Source organism: Pundamilia nyererei, unplaced genomic scaffold (genome assembly GCF_000239375.1).
Source record: "Pundamilia nyererei isolate P.nyererei 1_Seehausen unplaced genomic scaffold, PunNye1.0 scaffold00001, whole genome shotgun sequence".
Classification (NCBI taxonomy): domain Eukaryota; kingdom Metazoa; phylum Chordata; class Actinopteri; order Cichliformes; family Cichlidae; genus Pundamilia; species Pundamilia nyererei.
In genome coordinates, this window is record NW_005187402.1 from 6,424,349 (window position 1) to 6,436,403 (window position 12,055).

General features: G+C 40.8%; 1 protein-coding gene across 4 annotated transcripts in view; it reads right to left on the reverse strand.

Moving 5' to 3' along the window:
* gria1a (glutamate receptor, ionotropic, AMPA 1a) overlaps positions 1–12,055 on the reverse strand; it is a 72,516-nt gene that overhangs the window by 23,836 nt on the left and 36,625 nt on the right. For all 4 annotated transcript variants that reach the window (XR_001290249.1, XM_013908632.1, XM_005719576.2 and 1 more), the window contains exons 10-11: positions 4,682–4,888; positions 3,535–3,980 (exon numbers count right to left, since the gene is read on the reverse strand). Coding sequence is in view for 3 of the 4 variants with exons in the window: in XM_013908632.1 (XP_013764086.1) it covers positions 3,535–3,980; positions 4,682–4,888 (653 nt within the window). In the remaining variant the exon portion in view is untranslated. The remainder of the gene's footprint in view (positions 1–3,534; positions 3,981–4,681; positions 4,889–12,055) is intronic.

Sequence of the window (12,055 nt, forward strand, 5' to 3'; positions counted from 1 at the left end):
ATACAGGCTGACGAGAAAATTAAACACGCCTACTGATTAATCCAGGACAGAGTGGATCATCAGTGTTGTTCCTTGGCCTTTTGTCTCTGATTAAATGGAGAAGTATGAAGAGAGAAGTGCTTCAGGCTGCCTACCACAGAGCTGAATGCACCTCTAGAACAATCTGTTCTCACCTATTAGTAATAAAGGCACAGCGATGAGAGGTTTACAGGCACTGACTGGGAAATGTCAGCAAATTCAGAAACATGTCTTTTACGTAGTTTTATTCTAAAATGTATTAATTAACCATCTATCTATCTATCTATCTATCTATCTATCTATCTATCTATCTATCTATCTATCTATCTATCTATCCTCCTACATTTAGGCATGTAGAAGTGGTCAAGACGACGGGCTCGTCTGAGTATTTCAAAAGCTTTCAATTTTCTCATAACCACATCTAGGGTTTACAGAGCATGGTCTAAAAAAAGAGAAAATATCCATTGAGCGGCAGTTCTCTGGGTGAAAATACCTTGTTGATGTCAGAGGTTAGAAGAGAATATCCAGACTGCTTTGAGCTGATAGAACGGGAACAGCAACTCTGTTATTAAACTTGTTAAAACCAAGCCATGCAGGAGAGGATCTAGGTACCCCTCCTGTCAGCTACGAACCGGAAACTGAGGCTACAGCCAAACTGAGTATTGTTGGTGACGATGCCCATCACTTTATGACCACAGCCGATGAACAGATCACCTTTGGAATGTGGTTAAACAGCACACTTATATCATGGATGTGTAACCAACACAGCTGCAGCAACTCTGTGATATAATATGTCAATACGGACCCTAATCTGCTTTATGTCAAATATTATTTCACATAGTCATATATATCCACATAGTCACTTTGTATATCAGCTGCTACCAAATTAACAAGTTCTTAATTAACTAGTTAGAGCTACAACATCAGACAAATCAATATTAGTTGATGCTATAAAAAAATCTAACCTAAAATCAGCCAATCGGCAAGGATAATGCTGATTGGCTGTGCTGCTTACATATGTGCTTACATAATAACCAACAAGTGAGTATCTAGGATTTCATAAGCGGTATGTGCTAAGACATCAATAACATTGCTCCAAAAAATACAGTACACAATTCTGAGTGAGAAGTGTTATTTTGTACTTTAGCAAAGTTTTGAATATGCAAAATGTTAAAAAAGTGACTTGTGCCTGACAAGGTATCCTCTATTTTATTGTCTCTTTCTCTCTAAATGGGACCATAACATACAAAATGAACATAACGCCATATTGAAAAAGACCTGAAGATAGTGCCTTAGAATATAAACTGTTAAGAGAGTTTTTACTGAGGACGTCCCTGTAATACGCCTTCTTTTCGCAATCCGGAGAGAGAAGTATGGAGGTTTTAGGCACAGCCGCACTAGCTTCCTTTTTCACACCGACAGGACATATTCAGTCTATGAATAAAGTGGAAAAAGAAAGACAGGCTGCAGCTAGGCAAGAAAAAAAAAAAAAGAAGATGGTCAACCACTACCTCACATACAAGAACAAAACCTTCTCAAGAAAGAATTTTTTTGATAAAAGTAAAACTGCATACGCTGTGTAATACTCTGTTCTTGTGAATTTGTGATGTTACAAGGACTGTTGCTTTCATCTGACAAACCGTAGCTGCAACAGTATGTCCTTTAACTCTAGCAGAAGAACTCATAATGCTTTAGGAGACACATCAGCATGCACCAGTGTGTGTGAATATGCGCTGTGCTAACTAGAGCAACTAGGTCACCCAAATTTTCAAGGGGAAGATGTTTCCTTCAGGCCAGTATTCAGCGGGGTGAAACATTCACTGTGTTGGTTTTTCAAGACACCAAGCAGGCCGTGCTGATCGCTACAGCATGTCCTGCTGCACACGCTGTGACATGTGCAGTTTTTTCTTTTTAGAAAAAAAAAGTCTGTGAACTCCCCTGACTCCCCCCCCCCAAAAAAAATCTTTTACCAAGAACCAAAAATGAACACTCAGACTCACCTTGAAAGGACACTCCAAGACAAAGAGAGGTATTTGACTGAAGTCCTTAGAGGACAAGCGCCCTTAAAGCCCAACCTCACTAATAACACTAATGAAATTCGGTTCCACCTCAAACCTATTTTACAGAGAACATAAGAAAGTAGAGAGGAATGGCCTGTTTTGTCCTTTTAGCCGAAGTCAATGAAAGGTCTTGTATCGGCAGAGGTCGTCCCCCTCGCTCCTCGAGCAAAAGAAATGCAAATACTCTTAATTTTGTTTTGTTAAATTGCAAAGTACACACCATTCCACACACACAGCGCAAAGATGGCTGTGTATACAGAAGGAAGGGACAATTTTAAGGAAGCACCGTGACATTCCCTGGCCCTCTCTCTTTGTGTGGCATACAAGAAAATCAATAGTTATTCCAAATGCATTTTCTGCCTGTAAGAGAAGAGCATTTGGACAATAGGCTTCATCTCACATGAAGCACAGCACAGTCTGCAGGCAGAAAACAGTAAATGTCAGATGAAGGCCTGTGGGAGGAGGAATTCACTACCTACATTATGTACTGCTGAGCACCTATGTGCCGCATGCAGGCTCGTGAGTTGCAAAGTTGTTTTGTTTTTTTCCCTTCTGTTATTTGTGCAGGGTGAGGCCAAAGTGAAAATACACCCTTTAATTTGCCACAAGAAGGAAGTCGAGATGGAACGCAACGATGCTTACGATTACACTTTCAAGACGGAGCGCTGGGATCTCCAACTTCACGGTAGCTGCTACATAATGTATATGCAGCTTAATGTTTAAAGAGACAAGAAGCTCTGACTACGAGTGACCTAACCTGTCTCTGCTAGTTCAGAGCTTACAGTGATAACACTGACATTATCTTCTCATCTCCCCCTGTTAGCGCCTCTGGAGAGCTCAGAAAGTCGACCTCAGTGTCTCTAATTTCAGACACTTAATGAGATTTTTAATTGGTGACCTTTTGAGAACGGTTTCATACCACAGCTCATGAGAGCACTTGAGGGAAGCCAACATATAACACTCAATACTCACACCAGGATCCTTCATAGCAGCTTCTTAAGGCTCTGATATTTGCACAACCGACTGGCTAATCACTTGTGAGATGCAGAATGGCAGGAATTTTTAATTTTATAAAATACTAAAGCTTTCTACTGACTACCAGTTTTGACTGTCCTAGATTTGTGCCATGTTTTTAGCACTATGGGAATTATCTGGAAACTGAATGAGACCACAACAGTCTGCAACATGACCACATCATAAGCTGGCTCTTCTGCCCTTCATCAAAGTTTTATCACTTCTTTGTATGACAAACGGCTAAGAAAAACACAACAAAATCTCAATAAACAAAACTCAAGTGAGCTGAAAAAGAAAGCAAGTCAGCATGCTGAGGCGTTGGTGTGGCAGATAGATATGTACTACACGTAGGTGGTACTGAATGTCTCTTTGTGTACCAACAAATAAAAGCAGAGACTCAGAGGAGTATAAAGCTTCAAAATTTGTGGCCTCAGCTTCTTACCGTGGTGAAATATCACAGCCTTGCTGCATGAAGGCGCCAAGTGAAAACCAAAGGGAATTGAAGATGCCAAATTCATTGGTTTGCTCTGGACTCTGCTGGGTGGTGTTCTGCTGCGTCGGTGTCTGGCCCTGCTGCACCCCGTTGGAAGCCGCCGCTTGGGTGGGAGTCTGCGGCTCGGCTCCCTCCTCGTAGTCTTCGGCGTGCCACTCGTACGGGCTGAATCGACTGACCAGGAAGAGGACGACGCTGACGCCAATGTAGGCAAACACAATGCACATCCAGATCTCGTAAGCCAGCGGGTCCAGGAAGGAAAACACGCCAGGCTTGGATTTGGTTGGTTTCTTGATCATTATAGAGATACCCAGAGACATGAAGGGCTTGGAGAAGTCAATCACCTCTTCACGGACCAGGGTGATAGTGAGCGGAGCCACAGCCACGTCTGCTTTCTGAGGAAAGAGCACAAAGGCAGGTGTAAACAGTGCTGGATAAAGTAGCATTTCATTGAAATTCTGAGGTGGAATGATACTTGTGTTTCCTTGTTTGCAGCAAAGGTCTGAGAGGATCACCGCAACCACTCAACGTGCACTACACCGTGTCTAGATATAAATGTATTTTTGATCATTATCCAAGTGTATTGCACAACGAGAAAGCAAAAGAAAGACCAGTTCTTTCAGTTTTAAGATGGTGTCTTTATCTTCCTCCCCCTCATCACAGCACAGTTGGTACACACAGCAAAAGTTAGTCGGTAACGATCCAGGTCAAATTAAAAACACAGCACAATTTCAGACTTCTGAAGAACAAAGTGGTTAGACTGTCGAAATTGCAATTCAGAGGAACCTTTAGTAATCATATAATCACAAATTATTCTAGCAGCAAACTGTAAGGATTTGTTTCTTCCAAAGTGAACCTTGCCCAAAGTCTAACATATTAAAATTATATTTAAATAAGCAGCGCAGAATACTAATAAAAAGAAAGCAAAATAGGTAATCATCCTTAACAGGCTTGGGGCCAGTGCGGTTTTCAATGTGTTAAGACCTTCAATAATCAGTATTCACAAAAGACATTTAAAAGTTAATTTTCCAGCTTTGACTGTGGGGAAAACAGTCAAAGCTTCTTCTTCTTCTTCTTAGAAGCTCCATCGACTCACCCCATACACCAGCTCTCCGACCATGCCATTCCACATCTTGGTTTCGGGATCTCGGGCTCCGTACTTGCCATCTGAGACGATCTTCAGTTTGTACTGGTAGCCCACATGCTTTGCTATCTCTGCAGCCAGCTCCACGATGTAGCCCTCGTACTTATCATTCCCCACAAGCTGTTCGTGGTTCTTCTTCAGCATCACGTATGGAGACTCCTGTTGGATGTGGGGCAGCCATGAGTAAAAACAGATTTTTTATGTGTTTCTTTTTATTTTCCTAAAGTTTTAAAAATCATTTACAGGAACTCACTCAACAGCTTCTGAAATGATTTCCCTGAAATTAGTGTGCACTTTGAAAATGAAGTGCTATCTCTTGTTCTAAACCGAGGCTTAGGGCAAAAAAAAGGAAAAAAAAGCACTGGCCCCCAGATATAATTGTAGGTTTAAAGGTTGAGAAGAAAAGAAAATTTAATGGAACTACAAGGCATTATTGTAGCTTTGTTCCCTGAAGGTAGGTATGCAATTCATCCACAAAGACCCTCTAAGTAGGATGAGTGCGACTGAATCGTGCACTGAAAAGCACATAGCATGCAGCAAGAAAACAGGAATTGGGCAGCATTGTTAGAGCCGAAGAGACATGAGGTATGATTCAAACGAGCACCTGTGTAAGTGCGTGCATGAAGACAATGAAGCTGACAGCTCTCTGAAACCAGGATAACCTCTGCTCCAGGGCCACATTGTTCTTCTTGTTACATCGACTACTGCACATCTCACACTGATTGACTTGCCTGAGAAACTGCAGCTGACACGACACCTGGGGCTCCACTTTCAGAAATATGTATTTCATACAGAATTAAAGTCGCCTCAGTATAAATTGTCCAGCAGCACTAAGAAGGCCTCAATTCCCACAAGTTGTTATGTGTTCCTGTTTTAAGCGAGAGTTTTCTGCTGAGCTTAGAAAATCCTTCCATCGTGTTCACCAGTGTCTAGATAAGGAGGCGGGGTGTAGGGAGGAGAGGGTTTCCTATATGTGTTACAGCTATCTGTGTTCTCCCGCTCTTTATGATCCAGGTGAAGGTAATCATTGTTGCACATAACTTGAGGCTGGTAGACAAATGGCACCCTGGGGAGGCAGTGAAGAGAAAGGACTGGCGTGCAGCGCTTTCACAGTGTACGCACTGGCGCACGCAGTCATAGACAAAGACAGGGCACACGCAACTGTGACCATGCCCGCTACACACACACACACACACACACACACACACAGAAATACACACACACATGTACAAATGTGCACATGGAGATGTGGCAAGGCATACAAAAGGTCCTCCAGGACTGAATCACATTGACCTCGAACAGCTCCACTGAGATCTGCTGTCACTCAACCACATTAAATACAATACTGAGACACATTCGCTGCACATTTATTCACACAAGAGCACTTGTGCACCTGAACAAATGCAACTACATATGTAGAAGTTCATATTTTTAATACGTTTTAAAAATTCAATCATTTTCTCTTGTGTGCTGACATTACCCAATATATTTTAAGGGTTATACACACTAAAGGCGACAATAACACAAAAATCAGGCATGCTAAGATTAGACACATTTCACTCTTTGTCTGGTTTCAGTGCAAAGCCGCAGTCATCAGCAAAGGAAGCTTTGATGTCCCATTAAACCAGTTGTGCCTCATTTCTCCACATCTCCAGGCCTAGTCTGTGGGCACAGGCTTGGACAGCAGGGACTACAGTGAAGAACTATGTGATATCAACACAGCAGCAAAACAACACCCACCCGTAGGCAACGAATCAGAGAGCACAGAAGTTAGAAGGTGTAAAAACTCCTGCGCCTGTGCTCCTCACACCTTATCTCTTCTCTTAGCTTCCAAGACAGAAAACTAATTTATCTTCCCGGAGAAAAGGACACTGATAGGAGATTATGTCAGAGAGAGTTATTTTGGGGGCTTACTCCGGAGACTCCAACTCTTGGGTTTAAATAAGGATTTTAGGCATACTTTCGAAAGTAGATGTCAATAGACTACATGTCAGGATTTGCCTTTGCAGCTACATTAGTGGCTACTTTCTTATATTTAACTCAGTAATCTTATTATAGTAATACTACAACAACCACTTGATTGGCTTTTCAGTGAAAATGATTCTAACAGGATCTCTGGTCTTCCAGTTGTACTGCAGACAGCTGAAGTGGCAGAAGCTACATGCATGCAGAATGTATTCCCGGCACTTCACATGTTCCACGTTGTGTTATGTTACGGCCTCATTCCACAAAGGATTCAATTCATTTTTACCTCAAATTATAAACATATTACCCCATAAAGACAAAGTTTTCTTGAAATTCTTGTAAATGTAGTAAAATTGGAAAACTAAAATATAACAACTACATAAGTATTGGAAGCCCTGGCTCAATATTTCAATCTTCTCTCAAGCTATGTCAGGTTGGATGGGGAGCGTCTGTGCACAGCCATTTTCAGATCTCAAGTGTGGGCTCTGGCTGTGACACTCTAGGACATTCACAGAGTGGTCCTGATGCCACTCCTTTGTTACTTTGGCTGTGTGCAAAGGGTCGTTGTCCTGTTGGAAAACTGGGGCTAAACCAGAACATTCTGGAGCTTGTTATAATCAAGGACACGTTGCTGCATTCATCTTTCCCTTGACCCTGACTAGACTCCCTATTCTTACTGCCAAAAAACATCTCCAGAGCATGATGTTGCCGATGACGCACTGCATTCAGGGCACAGAATTCAATCTTTATTTCATCAGAACAGAGAATTATTTCTCGATATTTGAGAGTCCTTTAGGTGCCTTTTGGCAAACTCCAAGTGGCTGCCCTCTGGCCTCTCTCTCCTGGAGTGTTGGAGAGTTACTTTCAAACAAAGAATGTGTTTAGTTAACTATGTCTAATCTCTGAGATTATGCACTCTGTTTTTCTGAAAAATAGCCTAAAGGCTTGAAAACTGGGTACAAAAAAACCATGTAAGCTATCAATCTCTTTTTCTCGCAGCTGAATGGATTGCATTAGGGTTCACTTTGGGCTTCATTTAAGCTGAACTGACTACTGCAGCCATTTTGCACTAGTTTGTTTAAACATAATTATATCTGCTAAGTGGCAGAGATAGTTGGCTTCTGAAAATTTCTTTATCTTAATTACAACTTGGAGGCTGACTGGAAGAGTATTTCTCCTCTCACTGGCAATGATGTCTATATATGCAGCCAATGGCTCTAAAAAGAGTGCACAAGTTGATGTGTACTCATGTCTTTTCTGTTATTCTACATTGTTTCTTGCCTTCATCAGCTCCACTAAGAATCTTTTGTCTGGTGAGCACTGAAGTCATCTGAAGGAAGGCGTGTCCCACAAAAATCCCACAGTCATTCAGTCTTTCTATACCAGAACTCTGTAAAGGCAGCTAAAGCAGCTTTCCTATCAGATATTATTGAGACTAATAGCCACAACCCGCGAATGATATTCAAAATTTTTAATTCAGTGATAAATTCCTGTCCGGACTCTTCGAGCTCGGCCTCTCAGGCTCTCTGTGAGCAATTTCTTATTCATTTTAGTGGAAAAGTTTTATTACTGAAGGCTTCACACTCTCACTCTCTTGTGCTGAATCCTGTTCCGGTTTTACGATGCATGTCCACCTTTTCTCACTTTGAGCTGTTATCACTCCCCACTCTTAAGGGAATAATTGAACAATTGAGAAACTCAAATTCTGTGCATGATATCCTTCCATCCCGAATTATCAAGGAAAGTTTTGAGGAATTTGGGCCTTGCATCTTATTTTTAATGAATTTATCATTGTTAGTGGGCTGTGTCCCGACTGCTTTTAAACATGTGGTAGTGCACCCTGTTCTTAAAAAAAGTAATTGCGATCAGAAAGACCCTGCCAATTATAGGCCAATCTCAAAACTTCCGTTTTTATCAAAAGTTTTAGAGAAAGCCGTCTTTCTCCAAGTACAGGCTTACTTAGTTGCAAATAATATCACTGACAAATACCAGTCTGGCTTTAAGCCACACCATAGCACTGAAACGGCCCTGCTAAGAGTCTATAATGATCCTCTTGTATTTGCTGACTCTGGTCGCCCTGCTGTTTTAGTTTTATTGGATCTGTCTTCAGACTCTGACATGGTTGATCATAATATACTCTTGAGGAGGCTAGAGCATGTTGTAGGCATCAAGGGTTCTGCCCTTAACTAGTTTAATTCTTACTTCACAGATAGATCCTTCTCTGTTGTGATGGGAGGATACTCTTCCTCTGTTGCCCCTCTCTGCTGTGGTGTGCCCCAGGGGTCTGTATTGGCCTTTTATGGTATATATGCTACCCTTGGGCTTCATATTTGAAAAATACAATATTTCTTATCACTTTTACACTGATGACATTCAAATCTATTGTCAACTGACTGATGATTTGTCAGCATCACTGAACTCCCTGTACGATTGCCTGAGAGAGGTTAAAGATTGGCTGTCAGATAATTCTCTCATTTTAAATGAGAAAAAAGCTGAAGTTATGGTGTTCGACAGCCACATTCCTCGAGACCAGCTTGTTGCCGTGCTGGGGCCCCTAGCTAACTGTCTCTGATTCTATGCGTAACCTGGGTGTCTATTTGGATAGCTCCTTTAAGCTTGATAAGCAAGTATCATCAGTAGTTAAATCTGTTTTTTTTTCAACTGCGCCAGATTTCTAAAGCTAAGCATTATACCACACAGGGACCTGGAAAAACTTATCCACGCTTTTGTGACCTCCAGGTTAGATTATTGTAATTCTCTCTACTGTAGTGTCCAAGCCTTCTCTCTTCGAAGGCTGCAACTCGTTCACAATGCTGCGGCTCGCCTTCTTACTGGAACTAGAAAATTTGACCCTATTACTCCGGCTCTTGTTGATCTACACTGGTTACCAATCAAATATCGCATTGAGTTTAAAATCTTGCTACTCACTTTTAAAATCCTGGATAACATTGCGCCCAGCTACCTCACTGACCTCCTCAATCTGTACATTAAGATCATCAGGTCAATTACTCCTGGCCCAACCTAAGTTTAGACTGAAGACCAGAGGCGATCGTGCCTTTGCTTCAGCTGCACCCAACCTTTGGAACAGCCTCCCTGCTTCTATTCGAGCCTTGGACTCAAGATTGAAAGAATATCTATTTGACTTGGCTTTCCTCACCAGTTAATACCCTTTTAAATCTTTTAAATTTTAAACTTTTAAATCTTTTATAAAAATTTTATAAAATTTATTATTTTATTATTAATTTTACTGCTGTTTTTGTCTCAGCGGATTTTGTATTTATCTAACTCTTCTGGTCTGTTAGTGCCTCTATCCTGTCTATGCTAGTGCCCGATTTGTACCCTGTTATTAACTTATGTTGACTCTCCATATTACTGTGAAGCACTTTGGTGTGCCTTCGGGTTTTTAAATGTGCTATATAAATAAAACTGTAATGTATTGTATGCAAAAAAGAAAGCTTTCACAGGATTCTATACAGTCCTGTGAAAAATGAGGCTCATCTCATGATTCAGTAGCTGGTAGCGCCACCATAATTTTAAATTACTATTTTTCTCTATGACTTTATCAGTCTCTCACATCATTGTGAAGGAATCTTCACCCACTCTTATTTATGAATTTGCTTTAGTTCATAAAGACTTGTGAGCATTTGTTTAAGCACATCTCTCTTAGGTCTCCCCACAATATTTAAATCAGGTTGACGTGTGGACTTTGACTGGGTCATTGGAACTACTTGATTCTTCTTCTGTTCTACATTTGCTGCTGTGCATGGGAACAATGTCCTGCTGAATGACCCAATTTCGCCGAAGCTTTAACTGTCAGAGAGATGACCTCACATTTGACTCTAGAATGCTTTGCTATAAAGAGCATGCAAGACTTCTAGGTCCTGTCTCTGTGAAACAGGCACAAATCATCACTCCTTTCACCACACTGCTTGACTGTAGGTATGATGTGTTTGTGCCTATATGCTGTGTTCAGTTTGTAACAAACATAGTGCTGTGCATTATGGTCAAACATCTCCACTTTGGTCACATCTGTCCAGAGGAAATCATTGCAGAAACCTTGTGGTTTGTTCAAATGGATCTTTACCAATCTAAGACATGCTGCCATGTTCCTTTTAGAGAGAAGAGTCTCTCCTGTCAACTCTTCAAAACAAGCCATACTTGTTCAGCCTTCCTCTAGTTGTACAGTCACGGACTGCAACATTTAACATGCTAACTGAGGCCTGCAGAGTCTGAGATGTCGCTCTGGAAATTTTTGCAGTTTCTCAGTTTCGCGTCGCACTGTCTGATCTTGAGGTGAGTTTGTTGCGACTTCTACTCCTGGGAGGATTGGTAATCTGTCCTGAATGCCAACTTGTCAATATTTTTTTTCACTGTTGAATGATTGACTTCAAACTGTGTGCAAATGGTCTTATAAACCTCCACAGATTGATAGGCAGCAACAATTGTTTCTAGATATTGCTGGTGTCTTCCCTCCTCAGAATTGTGTTAACATACACCTGAAAGCTCCAGAGCAGCAAACTGCCAAAATGTCTTCCTTCATAGAGATGCTCATACTTGCTGATGTAGGTTGTATTTTTTCACAAGACTGCAGAAAGTCATGCGAAAACTTTTTTTTTTCACATGACATATAAGTTAAGCTGCTTAATTTCTAATTCTGGTGTGCATATACCTTTCACATATACATTAGAGCCATTAAAGCCACTTTTCACTGCAAAAAAAAACATTTTCACTTTAAAAATATACCACTAGTAAAAATTAGGGAACCAGTTCATAGACAAGCTACTGAGAACATCCTGTACCTCCAGGGATATATTGTACTAACTTTAATATCCTCTACTGTACTATAGTCGGATATTATCAGCTATGATTACAAAATATAATGATACGTGTCACAAGAATGGATTAGGTCGAATCTGACCTCACTTGCAGACCATTTGTGTTACTGCCAATAAATACAACCTGAGACATGTTGGATGACCTAATGATGACATTTATGGTAAAAACAAAATAAAAAAAATAAAAATTAAAAGGATGCACTGACATACCACAGCCTCATATATAACAGTTACTTTGTCTATTTCATGAGAAGTTCTAATGCTGCACAGACACTTCTGCTGGTTCTTTCTAGTCTGCCTGTTTTTTTTATGTGTGTTGACATTACCACAGAGATTATGTTGACCTTTTGTGAGCTTTTAAAAGTGCAATAAATGTGTACTATACCAACTCTAACAGTCATCAACACTGTATGTCAGGCATAAGATTCTGCACTTCAGATGTACACGGAGCAATAAAGTTATACTGATACTCATTGTTATTCTGAGCAGGCTTCAGTCAGAATGAGAGCAGTTAGAAAATGTAGCT